We start from the raw sequence: 19,431 nt of genomic DNA, 5'->3' as shown, positions 1-19,431 counted from the left end.
AATGATGGGGAACTTCTGGGCATGGGTTTGGGTTTCAGTCTTTCTAGAAACAAGGGAATTTCTGTGTTTTGCAAACAAGGTTGGCTTGGAGCAGGGATGCTCCCAGACCCCCCAAGTTGGATACTGTGTTAATAAAAACTATTTTCCTTCTCCACCAATCCTTGTGTTACACTTGTACATGGCAGCAGGTGGCAAGACCCCAGGCTGTCTGGTCACAAATTGTTGGATAAAGTAGGGCAGCCTCCACCCTCAAGGGGCTCATGCTCCAAGGATGGGTCATCAGGTATACCATTGACTTACCAACCCCAGGGAAAGTGCTTCCTGACACTGTGAGAGGTTCAGGGGAGGAACAGGCCTGTTTGGAAGATGGTATCAGAGATGGATTCACTTAGAAGATAACATTCAATCTGGGTTTGAATGTATAAGTTAGGAGTTAGCCAGGGGAACAGGCATGGGAAAGGCAATCTGGGCACAGAGAGGGGCAGGAAAGGCCTTTTTGGAGACACCCTGTCTTGTGTTTCTGGGGAGACCAGTAGGGGTCCCTTGGGGAATGGGGACCAGAGCCAAGCAGTGAATGATATTACCCAGTGAGAGAAGGAGAATAGGCCCTCCAGGCAGCAGGGGCCATGGAATATTTTTAATTGATCAAGTCACTGTTTTAAAATAATCATAGGGTCTAGAGATTCAAGAAGGCAGAGGAATAAGGGGAAGCTACACTAACCTCCTCCCAGGACCAATCTGGGATTGCAAGTAAATTGTAGAGAAATTGTCCTGAATAACCAACTGAATACTAGCTGGAGAGAAACCTTATCACCAAGGACAGACAGAAGAAACCACTTTACCACAATGAAACTGAAGGGAATGCAGAGGAGGTGAGAAAGGGCTGGATGGGCTTTCATGGGCAACAGCTGAACTTCTGTAGGGACATTCCAGCAGCTGTGGGGTTATACCTAAGAAATATAGGGTCTAAACCACAAGTTAGTCTTTCAAGCCTATTATCACCAAAGCCAGAAAGGAACCTGGATGACATTTAGCTATGAAAAGCAGCAGGGTTTCTGTCTACCAGTGAGACAGATGGCTGGAGACTCAGAGAACTTAGAGATGCAACACAAAAAGTTTCATTTGCAGCCACTTACCCTGAGCTCTGGGAGAGGGAGGGCAAAGTGTTCTAGAGATGTGTGAGGAGAGTCTAAGGTTGGTCACTCTGGGGAGAGAATTGAAAAAAAAAAGCTCCCAGGATCCCTGTGCTGATTCATTTCCCATACTGTAAGAGCCACCTTTCTCAGGCAGAACACTGCCCTCCAAGTGGCATCAGCTTGAGGAGAAGCAATAGCCCAACCCACAGGAATTGCTTTTGCTCCAACCCCTGTGGAGCTTAAGCTGTGCTGCTGGTCACAAATTGAATAGTTTAACAACTGATCAGTTTAACAACTGATTAATTTTAGCAACTAAGGCAGAAAATACAAAGAATCCACCAAAATGGGGAGACAAATAAACAGACCCCAAATTAAAGAACAAGAGAATTTTCCAGAAGAACTAGATGAAAAGGCAAGCAATTTATCAAATAACGAGTTTAGAGTAATGATTATAAGGATATTCAAAAGCATGAAAAAAGACATAGAAAACATGAAAAAGAACCAATCAGAAATAAAGAATCCAATATCTGAAATAAATAATACACTGGAGGGAATAAATAGTAGGTTAGATAAAGCAAAAGACTGAAACAGTGCTTTGGAAGACAAGGTAGAAAAACACCCAAGCAGAGTAGCAAAAAAAAAAAAAAAGAAAAAGAAAAAGAAAAGAGAATTTAAGAAACATTTTGAACAATGTGAATCATAACAATATCCACATCATGGGACTACCAGAAGGAGAAGAGAGTGAGCAAGGGATCAAGAACTTATTTGAGGAAATAATGACAGAAAACTTTACTAATCTGGTGAAGGAAAAAGACACACAAGCCCAGGAAGCTCAGAGGATCCCAAACAAGTTAGATCAAAGGAGGCACACACCGAGACATCATAATTAAAATGACAAAGTTTAAAGGCAAGGAGAGAATATTAAAGAAGCAAGAGAAAAGCAGGTAGTTATCTATAAGGCAGCACCGATTAGACTCTCATCTGATTATTCAACAGCAACATTTCAGGCCAGAAGGGAGTGGTGTGAAATATCTAAGGTGATGAAAAGCAAGGACTTACAACCAGGGTACTTTATCCAGGAAGGCTATCATTTAAAACTGAAGGATAAATAAAAAGCTTCCTAAACAAGAAAAAAGCTAAAGGAGTATTTTACACCAAACCAGTACTGCAACAAACGTTAAAGAGCTTGCTTTAAGAAGAAAAAAAGAGGAAACAAACAAACAAACAAACAAACAAACAAAAGAAGCCCTGGCTGGCGTAGCTCAGTGGATTGAGCACGGGCTGTGAACCAAAGTGTCGTAGGTTCGATTCCCAGTCAGGGTACATGCCTGGGTTGCAGACCATGACCCCCAGCAACCGCACATTGATGTTTCTCTCTCTCTTTCTCCCTCCCTTCACTCTCTAGAAATGAATAAATAAAATCTTTAAAAACAAAAACAAAACAAAAGAAAATAGTCTAATGATAAAATGGCACTGAATACCTATCTACTAATAATCACCTTAAATGTAAATGGCTTAAATACTCCAGCCAAAAGACAGAGTAGCTGAATGGATAAGGAAAAAATAATACCCATATATATGCTTCCTTCAAAAGATCCATCTCAGATTGAAAGATACACACAGAGGAAAAGTAAAGGGATGGAAAAAGATATTTCATGCAAATGCAAAGGAAAACACCACTGAGGTAACAGTATTTATATCCAACCAAATAGACTTTAAAATCAAGGTTTTAGTAAAAGACAAAGAAGGACACTACATCATAATAAAGGGAACAATCCAACTAGAGGATACAACCCTAGTAAACATTTATGCACCTAACATAGGAACACCTAAATATGTGAAGCAAATCTTGATGGACATAAAGAAGGAGATCGACAGACATACAGTCATAGTCAGGGATTTTAACACCCTATTGACTTCAATGGATAGATCTTCCAGAAAGAAAATCAACAAGGAGACAGTGGCTTTAAGTGACACAGTAGATCAAATGGATTTAATTGATCTCTTCAGAGCATTTCACACCAAAGCAGCAGAATATACATACTTTCCAAGTACACATGGAATATTTTCTAGGGTAGACCACATGTTAGGACACAAAATGAATCTCAATAAATTTAGAAAGACTGAAATAATCTCAAGCATCTTCTCTGACCACATTGCTATGAAACTAGAAATCAATATTAGAAATCAAATTGAAAAATATGCAAATACATGGAGCTAAATAACATGGTATTAAACAATGAGTGGGTCAACAATGGGATAAAAGAAGAAATTAAAGATATTTGAAACAAATGAAATGGAGGACACAACAATCCAAAATCTGTGGGACACTGGGAAAGCAAGCCTAAGAGGGAAATTCATAGCATTACAGGCCTATCTCAGAAAAACAAAAAGCTCAAATAAACAATCTAACTACACACTTAAAGTAATTTGAAAAAGAACAACAAACAAAGCCCAAAGGGAGTAGAAGGAAGGAAATAATAAAAATCAAAGCAGAAATAAATGAAATAGAATCCAAAAAATGATACAGAAGATCAATGAATCCAAGAGATGGTTCTTTGAAAAGATAAGCAAGATTGACAAACCTTTACCAGACTCATCAAGAAAAAAAGAGAAAGGACCCAAATAGAATCAGAAATGAAAGAGAAGAAATGACAATGGACACCAAAGAAATAAAAAGGATTGTAAGAAAATATTATGAACAACTACATGCCAACAAACTGGACAACTTGGATGAAATGGATAAATTCCTAGAAGTATACAATCATTCAAAAATAAATCGCAAAGAATAGAGAATATGAATAGACAGATTATACTTAGTGAAATTGAAGCAGTAATCAAAAAACTCCCAACAAATAAAAACTCTGGACCAGAAGGCTTCACAGGTGAATTTTACCAAACATTCTGAGAAAAACTAACACCTTCCTTCTCAAACTATTTTGTAAAATTCAATAGGAAGAAAGGATCCCAAAGTCATTTTACAAGGCCAGGATTATCTTACTTCCAAAACCAGATAAGATATGATGAAGAAAGAAAATCATAGGCCAATATCCCTCATGAACATAGATGCTAAAGTCCTCAATAAAATATTAGCAAACTGAATTCAGCAATGCATTAAAAAGATCATACACCATGATCCGGTGGGATTTATTCTGGAAATGCAAACTTGGTACAATATTCACAAATCAATAAATGTGATTCACCACATAAACAAAATGAAAGCTAAAAACCATGTGATCATATCAATAGATGCAGAAAAAGCTTTTGATAAAATCCAGCACCCACTTATAACAAAAACTCTCAGCAAAGTGGGATTAGAGGGATCATACTTAAAGATAATAAAGGCCACATATGACAAACTTCCATATGATAGGAATACCAGAAGGAGAAAAAGAGGAATAAGGGATCGAAAACCTGTTTGAAAAAGTAACGATGGAAAACTTCCCTAATTTGATGAGAGAAAACTCACACAAATCCAGGAAACACAGAGAGTCCCAATCAACAGGAACACAAAGAGGCCCACTTCTAGACACATCATAATTAAAACGGGCAAAATTCCAAGACAAAGAGAGAATCCTAAAGGGAGGAAGGGAAAACAGGAGGTGCCATACAAGGGAGCCCCCATAAGACTAACAGCTGACTTCTCAATAGAAACGCTCCAAGACAGAAGGGAATTGCAACAAATATTCCAAGTAATGAAAACCAAGAGGCTGCAACTGAGACTACTCTATCCAGCAAGGCTCTTGATTAATATTGAAGGCCAAATAAGAAGCTTCCCAGCCAAAAGAAGCCTCAAAGAATATATCTCCCCCAAACAGTTCTGCAAAACATGCCAAATGGTCTGCTTTAAGAACAGGAAGAAAATCAGTGACAGAGAGAAGAACACGGGTACAAAAAAATGGAAATGAATAAGTACCTATCAATAATAACATTAAAGGTAAATGGATTAAATGCCCCAATGAAAAGACATAAAATAGCTGAATGGATAAGAAAGCATACTCACACATATGTTGCCTACAAGAGACCCACCTCAGGACAAAAGATATACGCAGACTGAAAGTGAAGGGCTGGAAACAAATACTCTAAGCAAATGGACAGGAAAAAAAAAATCCAGGGTAGCATACTCATATCAGACCAAATAGACTTCAATAAAAGGGCCATAAAAAAAGACCCAGTAGGTCACTTCAAAATACTCAAGGGAAGAATCCATGAAGAAGACATAAACATTATAAATATATATGCTCCCAATGTAGGAGCACCCAAATACATGAAGAAAATCTTGGAGAACTTCAAGAAAGATATTGACAGCAACACAATTATAGTAGGGGATTTTAACACCCCACTGTCAAAAGTGGATAGATCTTCCAAACAAATATGAAGTGACCTACTGGGTCTTTTTTTATGGCCCTTTTGGCCTGAAAACTTCAGGCCAATATCACTGATGAACATAGACAATAAAATCCTCAACAAAATATTGGCAAACCACATCCAGTAATACGTTAAAAAGATTATACACTATGATCCAATGAAATTCGTCCCAGGGATGCAAGGATGGTACAATATTCACAAATCAATAAACATAATACATCGCATAAACAAAAGCAAAGACAAAAATCACATGATCATATCAATAGATGCAGATAAAGAATTTGGTAAGGTACAACATCCATTTATGATAAAAACACTCAGCAAAGTGGGAATAGAAGGAACATTCTTCAACATAATAACGGCCATATATGAGACACCAAAAGCCAACATCATATTCAGTAGGCAAGAACTAAAACTTTCCCACTAAGATCAGGAGCAAGACAAGGATGCCTACTTTCACCACCGCTATTCAAAATAGTATTGGAAGTCCTCTCCACAGCAATCACACAACAAAAAGAAATAAAAGGCATCCCAATTGGAAAGGAGGAAACAAAATTGTCATTGTTTGCAGATGACATGATAGTGTACATAGAAAATCCTGTAGACTCCACCAAAAAGCTACTTGACCTAATAAGTAAATTTGGCAAAAGAGCAGGATACAAAACCAATATTCAGAAATCAAAGGCATTTTTGTACACCAAAAATTAAATATCAGAAACAGAAATTAGTAAAACCATTCCATTTGCTATAGCAACAAGAAAAATAAAGTACCTAGGAAGAAACCTAACCAAGGAGGTAAAAGACCTGCACTCTGAAAACTACAAAACACTGAAGAAAGAAATTAAGGAAGACACAAACAAATGAAAGGATGTACCACATTCATGGATTGGAAGAATTACCATCATCAAAATGTCCATACCACCCAAAGCAATTTGTAGATTCAGTGCAATCCCAGTTAACGTGCCAACATATTTAACAGATATACAACAAATACTTCAAAAATTTATGTGAAACCATAAATGACCCCAAATACCTGCAGAAATTTTAAGAAGGAAAAACAAAGTAGGCAGGATCACAGTACTTGACATCAAACTGTATTACAAGGCTACTGTAATTAAAACAGCCTGGTACTGGCATAAGAACAAACACATGGATCAATAGAACAGAATAGAGTGCCCAGAAATAAACTCAAGTCTCTATGGTCAATTAATATTTGACAAAGGGGGCAGCAGCATAAAATGGAGTAAAAATAGCCTCTTCAACAAATGTTGTTGGGAGAGCTGGACAATGAAACTGGATCACCAACTTACACCATACACAAAAAATAAATTCAAGGTGAATAAAGGACTTAAATATAACTCATCACACCATAGAAGTCTTAGAGAAAAAACACTGGCAGGAAAATCTCAGTCATTCCACACAGCAACATCTTTACTGACACATTCCCTAAAGCAAGGGAATAAAAGAAAGAATAAACAAATGGGACTTCATCAAATTAAAAAGCTTCTGCATGGGCAAAGAAAACAGCATTAAAATGAAAATAGAACCAACTATATGGGAAAACATATTTGCCAATGATACCTCAGACAAGGGTTTGATCTACAAAATATATAAAGAACTCACAGGACTCCAATCCAGGAAGACAAAATAAGCAATCAAAAAATGAGCAATAGTCTTGAACAGACACTTCTCCAAGGAAGACATACAGATGGCCCAGAGATATATGAAAAGGTGCTCAGCATCACTAGCCATCAGAGAGTTGCAAATTAAAACCACAATGAGATACCACCTCATACTGGTCAGAATGGCCATCATAAAGAAATCAACAAACAAGTGTTAGAGAGGATGTGGAGAAAAGGGAACTCTAGTGCACTGTTGGTGGCAATGCAGACTGGTGCAGCCACTGTAGAAAACAGTATGGAATTCCCTCAGAAAACTACAAATGGAACTGCCTTTTGATCCAGGAATTCCACTGCTGGGATGATACCCTAAGAGCCTTGAAATACCAATCCAAAAGAACCTATGCACACCAGTAGCTGTTCATAGCAGCAGTTTACAATAGCCAAGTACTGGAAGCAACCTAATGCCCATCAGTAAATGAGTGGATCAAATAACTATGGTCCATTTACACAGTGGAATACTGTGCAGCATAGAGAAAGAAGGAGTTCCTATCCTTTGCTACAGCATGGATGGAACTGGAGAGCATTATCCTAAGTGAAGTAAATACCATATGATCTCACCTTTAACTAGAACATAATCAACAAAAGAAAAAAGCAAGCAAAATATATCCAGCGACACTGAAATTAAAAACCATCTAAGAGTAGCCAGAGGGGAGTGGGGACGGAATAGCAGGAAGTGTTTTCAGGAACTACTATAAAGGATACATGGACAAAACCAAGGATGGAAGCAAGGGAGTGAGGTGGGTTTGGCTGGGGTGATGGTGAGGAATGAATGGTTGGGGGGAAATGCAGACAAATGTAATTGAAGAACAATAAAAAAATTATAAAAAAACAATAAATTCAAAATGGATCAAAGACTTACATGTTACACTGAAACCCTATAAATCCTAGAAGAAAACATAGGCAGCAAAATCTTGGACATTGCTTGTAGCAATATTTTATTGCATATATCTCCCCAGGCAAGAGAAATAAGAGAAAAAAATAAACAAATGGGACTACCTCAAACTAAAAATGTTTTGCACCACAAAGGAAGCATCAACAAAATTAAAAACCCACAGAATGGGAGAACATGTTCACTGATACAATTGTTAAGGGTTAATATCCAAAATTTATAATGAACTTATCAAACTCAACACCAAACAATCAACCCAGTTAAAAAATGGGCAAAAGACCTGAATAGACACTTGTCCAAGGAGGACATACAAATGGCCAATAAAAGACACTCAACATCACTAATTATCACAGAAATGCAAATTAAAACCAAAATGAGATATCATCTTACACCTGTCATAATGGCTATCATCAATAAATCAACAAACAAGAAGTGCTGGCAAGGATGTGGAGAAAGGGAAACCCTTTTGCACTGTTGGTAGTGGAGTCACTGTGGAAAGCAATATGGAGATACATGAAAAAATGAAAAATGGATCTTCCTTTTGACCCAGTGATCTCACTTTTGGGAATATATCTGAAGGAACCCAAAACACTAATTCTAAATAGCATAAGCAACTCTATGTTCATTGCAGCGTTATTTACAATTGCCAAAATATGGAAGCAGCCCAAATGTCCATCAGTAGATGAGTGGATAAAACAAGTATGGGACATTTATGCAATGTAATTCTACTTAGCCATGAAAAAGAAGAAAATTTTACCCTTCACAACAGCATGATAGACCTTTAGACCATTATGCTAAGTGAAGTAAGCCAGTCAGAGAAAGTCAAATACCATATGATTTCACTCATATATGGAATCTAATGAACAAACTTAACTAACAAGGAAAATGGGGACAGGCTCATAGATGGAGAGCAGGATGACTGCTAGTGGGGACAGGGTAGGTGAGGGGAGATAAGGGACTGAGCAAAAAAGAAAAAAAGGACTCAAGGACATGAACAACAGTGTGGTGATTGCTGGAGGGAGGGGACATAAGGGGACTAAATGGTGATGGAAAAAATACAATAAAGATTAAATAAAAAATAAAAATATAATAATCACTTGTTCTAGAGGGGAGTATGACTGAGGTTGGAAGCAGGACATTCAACTGACTAGGAAGCTACTGAAGTAAGTATAGGAGTAACAGAGAGAAACAGGGCTTGAGTTAGGGCAGATGGTAACATATCCCAGGAAAACTGGAACAGGCTTCTTGTCCCCTTTCACAGAAAGTCTCAGATCTCATTTTCTCTCTGCAGTGTCCCCACCCTATTACCTTCCTGGCAGGCAACCACCCAGCCCAACCACCTGGCCCTACACTGGCAAGGTAAAATTTTCCAAATGGGTCAAACTGGGATCAAGATTTCCAATGTGAGTATTGAAAAGGGTGCAGGGGTGGTGGGTAAAAAATAGATATGATCCTATTCTGTGGGCACTCTGAGAAGCCAGAAAAAATGTGCAAAGACTTACAGAAGAGTAGGGAGATTACTGTGGCAAGTTTGGTGATGACAGTGACTCTAAGCTGACCCAAAACAGTGGGACTTGATGGGTAGGGGACATTGGAGACAGCTCTAGGCAATGATGGAGAAACTTCACACTGGCAGAAGGGAGAAAACAGCTATTTCCAGGACTATAAAGATGGTACTCATTCAGCAGGAGTGTACTAATGTTTAAAGGAAGCCATGGTTGACCTTGAATAGACAGATAGCCTGATGAAGGTTGTGTCAGAGACCATAACCTGGCAGGTGATGGAAAGAAAAAGTGTTCTAGAAAGTCAGAGGGGAGACAAGATTACAAAGAAGCAGACATGCCGATGCCCCCATAGGTTGTGAGAAACTTAAGGATATGGGACGAATTTCTAAGGAGAAATCTATATTTTTTGAAGCCTCTCTGGGAGGCCTCATAGAGCACAAAAAGGTGGAAGGATATGGGTGGCAGAGCCTGCTCAGCCCTGCTGGAGTGGCAATGAGTGAGGACTGTGGACTTCCCCAAGGAACTGGTTGAAGAATAAAGGTGTGCAGTGAGCTGCCTGGAGCATCAGCCATGTTCTCCCTGACTTTACGACAGTCAGGCACCTTTTCTACACCTCTAACCCCCTGGATCTGTCAAAACTCCATGTTATTATTCATAAGGGGGAATCAGTAAAAGGGTGTGGATGTATCAGTACAGGAATACACCATTGGCACTAAAACACAAGCCACATGGTCTGAAGCAGAATTGTATTCGTGCATGAGGGGGAAGAAGCATTACACAGCTGAGAGTCCTGCCCAGTCTGAAAGTCAAAGTCTGAATCTACTCTCACAGTATTTACTTTTCTCATTGAAACCTACCTTTGAGTTTGGAGATCTGTAAGAGGGCTGGAAAACCACCCAAAGCATTAAGTAGCCATAGCTTAAGTTTCTCACTAAATAACCAGACAGATTTCAGGTACTGAATACAAACATCTTCCAGAAAATCATCTGTTGTAGGAGGACATCTTTGATGTCCCTACAACAAAAGTGAAGAGATATAGTGATTGCTGGACAGTTCAGGCATCCTCTAAATATAAGTACACAAAGGTAACATATGCCAAACTCAGAGGGAAGGCCCCACCTAGTCTGAGGGGGCAGACACCATGCAGCCATTGTCACAGCTCACTGTGTAGGAACAGAATTTGAATTTTTTCAAAGGTCTTAAAATATTGATAATGGATTCAAAACTATATTTCAATTCTTCACCTCAGGAAGGGCGGGGGGAGAGAGAGAGAGAGAGAGAGAGAGAGAGAGAGAGAGGCAGTGTGTGTGTGTGTGGGGGGGGGGGTGTTGGAGAGAGATCAAGAGATTGGTAGCCTCCCACAAGTGCCCCGACTAGGGATCAAACCCAAAGCCTAGGTATGTGCCCTGACCAGAAATTGAAACCACAACATCTTGGTGGTAATGGGATAATACTCCAAGCAACTGAGTCACACAGCTAGGGCTAATTCAAAATTTTAAAAAACAGGTGGGTCAACCAAAATATTTAATGGCTGAACCCAGGCCCTGGCTTTCAACATTTGTGTTAAAAAGTTAGAAGCATGAGATTATTTTCTAAAATAAGAAAAAATAAAAGGTAAAGTTTCATGACTAGCTTAAAAGAACAGATGTTCACCACAGAAACTGTAGTGAAAATATAACTGACCCCAAACTATCATAATCTCTGTAGAGACAGAGTTTAGAAACAAACAAACCCCAACCCCCTGGCAGTTATACATATTTTATTTTAAATAAATTATTCTAATTACTCATTCTAAAATGTCTTCGTTTGTTGAAATTGCCAGAGAAAGAATTTTGATTCAATTTGGGGTTCTCTGGACACTGAAATCAAAGTTTACCATTTATATTGGCTTTTTCCTTACATGAGGTAAGTCAGACTCACTGAATTCAGAAAGAAAAGCTGAGTTTTAGGGAAATATCAAAAGCTGTGATCCTTCAACCTTGTTCTTTATTGCTCAGACTCCTAAAGCCATGGGCACTATGGAGAGGAAGGGCTGTGGTTCTAACTCCAGCCTTTGGCACCAACTTCTGGAAAGGTACAAACCAGCAACTCAACCAATGTCTTCTTACCTTGTACATCTGCACATTATAGCATTTAAAGAGCTGGCACACCTCAGGCAATGACATAAGCATGACAGTATCTTGCTGCAGAGATTTCCAGAAGGAAGTAAGCAAGTCCTGCACCTGAGGTAGGGAATGAAAGCTATCTCCAAAAACTCATTTTGTATCTGGTGAGACTGATCCTCCATATATACTTAATCAGCCCCAACTGATAATGGGATGAATTTCATTCTAATTAATGTAAAACTTAACCTATCAGCTTTTCCATTTGGATGAAATAATGAGGAACATATTTTCATGAAGTTTTCTGGAAGGGAAAAAGTTTTAACCACAAGGAGGCCTCTATTGATTATAATAGAATGAGGAAATGGCCAGAGGGGTACAGAGCAGAGTATAGAATGAACGTTCACTGATTGATTGACCCTCAATTACTTTTCAGGTCTGAAAGAGGGTAACAGTATTTAATCAAAGAGACTTCCTCCTTGACCTTGAGTTAGAATTCATCTGAGGGTTGTATAAGAAAAAGTGGCCTGGAGTCATTCTTCACAGGGACCTTCTTTAAAGACTGTTGTGGATGACTTTTATTTAGGAACATGTGGACAAAAAGGGGTCACATATTAATCTGACAAGCTCAGAGAATGTTTTCAAGGGAGCCTTACAAACTCAGAGACCAGAAGTAACCACAAAGGATGGTCTGAAACTAAAATTCATTAGCTAAAAGTAGTTCGTGGTGGGTAGTCATGTCCTAGGCTAGTATTTTTCCCTAACAAAGGTCAGTCTTTACCTTAACTGAGCCTTTCTGTTTTTTAAATTATTTTATTGTTGTTCAATTACAGTTGTCTATATTTTCTCCCCAATCCCTCCCCTGCAACCCCCGAAAACCTACCTCCCTCCCTTACTTCCACCCTCCCCCTTGGTTTTGTCCATGTGTCCTTCATAGTAGTTCCTGAAAACTCTTCTCCCCTCTGTCTTCTCCTCCCTCCCCTCTAGCTATTGTTAGATTGTTCTTATTTTCAATTATCCTGGTTATATTTTGTTTGCTTTTTTTCTTTTGTTGATTATGATCCATTTAAAGGTGAGATCATAGAGTGTTTGTCCCTCACGGCCTGACTTATTTCACTTAGCATAATGCTCTCCAGTTCCAATGCTGTTGCAAGTGTATAAGCTCCTTCGTTCTCTCTGCTGCATAGAATTCTACTGTGTAAATGGTTCCTAGTTTTTTGATCCACTCATTTATTGATGGGCATTAGGTTTCTTCCAGCACTTGGCTATTGTAAACTGTGCTGCTATGAACACTGGGGTGCATAGGTTCTTTTGGATTGGTGTTTCAGGGCTCTTAGGGTATCATCCCAGCAGTGGAATTGCTGGATCAAAAGGCAGTTCCATTTGTAGTTTTCTGAGGAAATTCCATACTATTTTCCACAGTGGCTGCACCAGTCTGCATTGCCACCAACAGTGCACTAGAGTTCCCTTTTCTCCACATCCTCTCCAACACTTGTTTGTTGATTTGTTTATGTTGGCATTTCTGAACAGTGTGAGGTGGTATTTCATTGTGTCTGTTGTTTTTTTGCACCTATAACATACCTTTGTAATATCAAGGTCACTTTTGTTTTTCCAGTCCCCTTGGGCACAAGTTAAGACTACAAATCCCCTCATTGTTATTACTATCATGTTAATTGTTGACTGTTAACTATCCTGTACTCACCTGTATGAAAGAAATATGCATTTTAGAGAGTAAATATGCATTTAGGGAGTAAATATGCATTTAGAGAGCAAAGACAGACTGCATGTGACAATTATCTGGGAATAAAAATATCTCCACTTCTTTACTGAATACCTTTAGCAAGGGTTAATAGTACTATTGTCTTCCTAATTTAAAGAAGCTCTATTTTAATTCTCAAGAAAAAAAGAAATATGCATTTTATTTTACTTGTTATCCAATCCCAGAGTTCCCCATTCCCCAACTGCTTTGCTTTCTCCCACCTCCCTAATCTATCACCAATTGATTTCAGGTAATAATCCCTTTATGTCTCCTCCTTTGATTTTAATATATAAAATAAGGTGCTAAACTGCCATTCTCAGGAGCATTTCTCAATTCATTGAGATTTTGCTTCCTGGCAATTGTTGTCAGTTTGGCTCAAATAAACTCACCAAAAATTCTCTATAGGTTCGAATGTTTGTTTTATTGACAGGCAAAATAGCAGCTTCCTTTTCTTTATTTTCCCCCATGTTGACTTTTCAGATTCTATGATTGAACCAGGTGGCCAAACTGAGTTGCCAGTTAATAAAGATTATTGACTATTGGGGATTTCTGCAGGCTCCAGTATTCTAAGGCATGGCACCCCTGTTACAAGGACTCGCCAGGGACTTCAGGCAAGGCACCACCCCCCTTGAGCAGACTGTCAAGGAAGTTGGGGCCAACTCTTGGGTTACCTGATCTAAAACCCTGTTATTAGGTGTGTGAATTCCAGAGTAGCCATCTCCACAGAGGCTCATAGTTATTCAACAAAAAAAAAATGCAGTAGTGAGACAAGTGGAGTATATTAACCCTTTCCTTCTCAGGTTGGTAAGTTTGGAGCATGACATTTTGGGGTTGATGGGTTTGAATGAGACATTAGTCATGGGCTGATCTCTGCTGATTCCTTCACTCCCTGTGTCCAAGTAATCAAATCCTGTTGCATCTACTTCAGAAATATTTCTCTCTGATTTCATTGTCACTGCTCCTTATCTGACAGCCTTCATTGTTTCTTACTCTGCCTATGGCAAAACCTCCTGACCACCCTCTCTTCTTCAATATGGCAATCTATGTCACTGCTCCCACACTCTCTTCTCAGTAAGTCATGATTCTTCATAGGACATGCAAGCACCAACCTACTTTCCTGCCTTCCTTTTGGCTTCCCTCCTTTAGAGAGTGATCTTTTTGTCATTTGTCTGTAAACATCTTGCTGCCTTTGCACATACTTACTATTCTACCTGGAATCCCTTTCCCACTCCATTTTAGTCTCTTGAACCCCTGCTTTTCTACTAGAGTCCAGCTCCATGGCCCCCTCTTGGGAGTCCACCCTAGCCATCTCTGCTTCTGGACACCCACAACAGTCTAATCACACTGCTATTCTACAACTTACCATACTGTATCATATTCATTGGCTTATATTGTTCTTTTTATTACTAGACTATGAACTTATCAAGATTTATGGACACTACTTTACCAGTTCCAGAAATGGAACATGTCACAGGGTAAGAATTAAGTTAATATTAATGAGTGAATGAAGAAAAGGAGAAATATAATAGATATCCAATGTAGGTGGATATTTTAAACATTGCATTAATAGGACAGGGGCCATTTTGAAGACATCTTGGTCTCTATCTCACATTATGCTTTACACTGAATATGTATTTACTAAATGTACTCATACTGAATGAATATTATCACCCAAAACTGAAATCTTTAGAACACTAAAGCATTGGAAAAGTTTTAATTTAAATGTGTACTTGTTTCCTTACACTTCCATTTTTTCTACTGCAAAAGATAAAACTCAGAATAGTTAAAGGATTTATTCATTTTTTCCACAATCCAGTCATTGATACAGGGTGCAGCCAGGGGGTCCTCAAATAGGGATTTGTAATGGGGTCCAGAACTCAGGGTGTTCAGGAAATACTAAAAAAATATATAGGATGTCCTCACCCCCCACAAGTCTGAACTGGGCGATGGAACACGTGGAACAGAGCCATTGAGAGTTGTTCTGCATAGCAAGTTTTGCAACTAACCTCAGGCATGCTCATTTAACATAACTATAACTTTTGACTGGTTTCATGGATGTGTTAAATAGCTGTGGCCATGCTTTGAGCCAGGGAGATGGAAGTAACTTCAACCCATGATGTAACTGGGAGGCAACTCCCCCAGGTTACAGTGCCTGCATCAAGAGCTAAGAGATGATTGGATCCATGCCATGGAGCCACACCTGCCTGGACATACTGTGGCAGCCCAGAAAAGCTGGAAAAATAGGGGAATCTTGGCAGGTGTAGCTGATTGTGGGAGGAGTCAGATGGGGCTGCAGAGGAAGATTGGCCCTGGAATTTAAAACCAGGTGTGGCAGCCATGCGAGGGGGGCACCACATGGCTTTGGTGAGAGCTGGGATCATGTGGCTTTGGGGTGCTCCTTTTGGCCTTGTGGCTTAGGAGGCAGGAGAGATGTTGCTGGGAAGAAAAGGGGTGAAAGGACTCTTGCTGGTGAGCCATGAGAGGGTGCCATGGATTAACTGGAGATTGCAGCAGCAACACAGCTGATGGTGCTGGGAACCAGGGGGCTACCTGAGCCATGGATTTCTATTTCTTTTTCTGAAATATGATAACCCAAACTGGGTAAAAGGGAAAAGAAGGACTGTGTGCATTCGTGGGTATTCTAAGGGACAAGAGTAATGAAGTCATTACTCTTAAGTTTGTATAACTTTTGAATAAATAATTCTTTACCTTTTTACCAATCTCTGGCTATTGAGAGATGTAATTTCCTGGTGGCAGGCAAGGCAAACCTAGTACAGGGGGACCCCACCAGAAGGGGGAGGCCCATTTGGTAATAGTATATTATTCTCCCCCTCCACAGGTCTGTTCTGTAACATCATGATTATATCGACATCAAATCACTCTACTTCAAAGCCTTGCTTCTTTTTCAGTTAGTATGCATTAATAAAATAACTCTTTGGCATTATTGAAAATCCCAGGGTGAATAATATTACCAATACTTTCAACATCAGCTGTAATTAGGATCTAAAAAATAGCTGAATTATATTTAAAGCATAAAAGTAGATATATTAGCACCTGGGAAAATTGCCAAATGATTAAACTGAATAAATATACCACCCTCAAGAATTCATTAACTATGAAATAGCTGAATTCTAAGCCCTTCAGTGCAGTGAATTACCTCTAGGCATCTCTTGAGGGGTATTTTCAAGTCAAATGGTTAATAATGAGTCATAAACATTTGTATTTTATAGATAAAACCCTACCCTTTCAAATTCTTGGTTCCTCATGTTCTGTAAAATGTCTTGCCAAGAGTTGCAGTATTCATCAGCAAGAAAAGACATTTAATAAGGAGGTGAAAAATTATTTCAGTTTGCAGGCTATTTCAAGAATGAACTTGCTCTTCAAAGGCCATTCTGAAGTCTTTGGAGGCTGTTGCACTTCTGATATGACAGTAGTTGAGTATCTGTGAAGTAATGTATACCTTATTGGCCTAAAACTGATGTACCTTCTATTTAAATATCATAACTCCAGGGCTTATACCACCCTTTGTAAAGGTCATCGATCATTGACATCTTTCTCCTTAAACGCCAATTTTCCCCCTCCATAACCACAATCCCAGTTTCTAGAAAATCCACCTTCTGTTCCCCTCTCAGTTACAGAAGGCCCTTACTCTAGAAGTTGACAGAGTGGTCCCAGGTGGAGCCTTTCTATAGAACAAGAGAGGAAACCTGAATTTCCTGACCACCACCAAGACCAGGAAAATGGTTGCTTTTCATCCGTCTGGGTCAAGGCATGTATTACTCATCTGGTACAGCAATTGTAATAGGTGAGTAAAAAGACGCTTACTGCCTGAGGTATCAAAGGCATAAAAAGATAGTCTCCCCAGGGTGCAAGTCTATCATTTTATAAGAGTACTTCTTTGCCAGCTCTTGTTCCCAGAATAAACATCTTCTGAATTCAAATGCAATCTTACTGACTCTGTTATCAGTAAATGACTTTCACACTAGAAACAACTTACACAATGGATTATTTTTTTAAATAAAATGTATTTTCTCACATATAAACCATGAAATAATTATATCACTACCATAGGTTAGTGTTCTATATAATATTTTATGTATACCTCTGCATACATTATTAATCCCCGCAAATTTTCCCCTTATTTTATTTCAAATGATACTAACCTTCCTTTTTTTAATTTTAATCATTGTTCAAGTACAGTTTTCTCCCTTTTACTTCCAATTCAGCCCCCCTCCCAACCCTCCCCACTTCCCTCCCATTACCACCCTCCCCCTAGATTTTGCCCATGTCTCCTTTAAATTTGTTCCCGTGAACCCTTCCCATTGTCCCCTGAAATTCCCTCTTCTCTCCCCTCTGGTCACTGTCAGCCTGTCCTCTATTTCAGTGTCTTTGGTTATATTTTGTTTGTTTCTTTGTTTTGTTGTTTAGGTTCCTGTTAAAGGTGAGATCATATGGTATTTGTCTTTCACTGCCTGGCTTGTTTCACTTAGCATAATGTTTTCCAGCTCCATCCACGCTGTTGCAAAGGGTAGGAGCTCCTTCTTTCTTTCTGCTGCATAGAATTCCATTTTGTAAATGTACCATAGGTTTTTGATCCATTCATTGACTGATGGGCATCTTGGTTGCTTCCAGCATCTAGCTATTGTTAATTGTGCTGCTATGAACATTGGGACACATAGGTTTGTTTGGATTGGTGTTTTAGTATTCTTAGGATAGAGTCCCAGCAGTGGAATTGCTGGGTCAAAAGGCAGATCCATTTTTAGTTTTCTGAGGAAGTTCCATACTGTTTTCCAAAGTAGTTGTACCAGTCTGCAGTCCCACCAACAGTGCACTAGGGTCCCTTTTTCTCCACAACCTCTCCAACACTTGTTGTTTGTTGCTTTGTTTATGATGGCCATTCTGACCTGTGTGAAGAGGTATCTCATTGTGGTTTTAATCTGCATCTCTCTGATAGCTAGTGATATTGAACATCGTTTCATGTGTCTTTGGATTTTCTGTATGTCCTCCTTGGAGAAGTGTCTGTCCAAGTCGTTTGCCCATTTTTTAATTGGATACCTTGTCTTTTGAGAGTGGAGTTGTGTAAGTTCTTTATATAATTTGGAGATTTAAACCCTTGTTTGAGGTATCATTGGCAAATATGTTTTCCAATACAGTTGGTTCTCTTTTAATTTTGATATTATTTTGTTTAGCTGTGCAGAAGCTTTTAATTTTGATGAGGTCCCATTTGTTTATTTTTTCCTTTATGTTCCTTGCTCTAGGGGACAAGTCAGTAAAAAAGTTTCTGCATGAAATATCTGAGATTTTCCTACCTATGTTCTCCTCTAGGACTTTAATGGTGTCATGGTTTATATTTAAGTCTTTTATCCACCTTGATTTATTTTTGTATATGGTGTAAGGTGGTACTCGAGTTTCATTTTTTTGCACGTGGCTGTCCAGTTCTCCCAACAACATTTGTTAAAGAGGCTATTTTTACTACATTTTATGTTGCTGCCTCCTTTCTCAAATATAATTGACCATAGAGACTTGGGTTTATTTCTGGGCTCTCTGTTCTGTTCCATTGGTCTATGTGCCTGCTTTCACGCCATTACCAGGCTGTTTTGATGACAGTGGCCTTGTAGTATAGTTTAGTGTCAGGTATTGTGATCCCTCCTACTTTACTCTTCTTTCTCAAAATTGCAGCAGCTATTCAGGGTCATTTATGATTCCATATAAATTTTTGAAGTGTTTGTTCTATGTCTGTGAAATATGCCATTGGTACTTTAATAGGTATTGCATTGAATGTGTAAATTGCTTTGGGTAGTATGGACATTTGGATGATATTAATTCTTCCAATCTGTGAACATGGTATATGTTTCCATTTGTTTGTGTCTTCCTTGATTTCTTTCCTGAGTGTTATGTAGTTTTCTGAATACAGGTCTTTTACCTCTTTGGTTAGGTTTATTCCTAGATATTTTATTTTTCTTTTTGTTATTTCAAGTGGGATATTTTCC

At 38.8% G+C, this 19,431-nt stretch overlaps 1 protein-coding gene across 1 annotated transcript in view; it reads right to left on the bottom strand.

Annotated features, from left to right (window-relative positions):
* RFX8 (regulatory factor X8) overlaps positions 1–19,431 on the bottom strand; it is a 74,383-nt gene that overhangs the window by 21,634 nt on the left and 33,318 nt on the right. The window contains 4 exon segments of the mRNA XM_036029971.1: positions 10,438–10,594; positions 11,689–11,802; positions 16,684–16,757; positions 17,316–17,398. Coding sequence (XP_035885864.1) covers positions 10,438–10,594; positions 11,689–11,802; positions 16,684–16,757; positions 17,316–17,398 — 428 coding nt within the window.

Source organism: Phyllostomus discolor, chromosome 6 (assembly GCF_004126475.2).
Source record: "Phyllostomus discolor isolate MPI-MPIP mPhyDis1 chromosome 6, mPhyDis1.pri.v3, whole genome shotgun sequence".
In the NCBI taxonomy this organism is placed as follows: Eukaryota; Metazoa; Chordata; class Mammalia; order Chiroptera; family Phyllostomidae; genus Phyllostomus; species Phyllostomus discolor.
The sequence above is the reverse complement of the archived record's forward strand: the minus strand, read 5'-3'. Positions and strand labels throughout refer to the sequence as shown.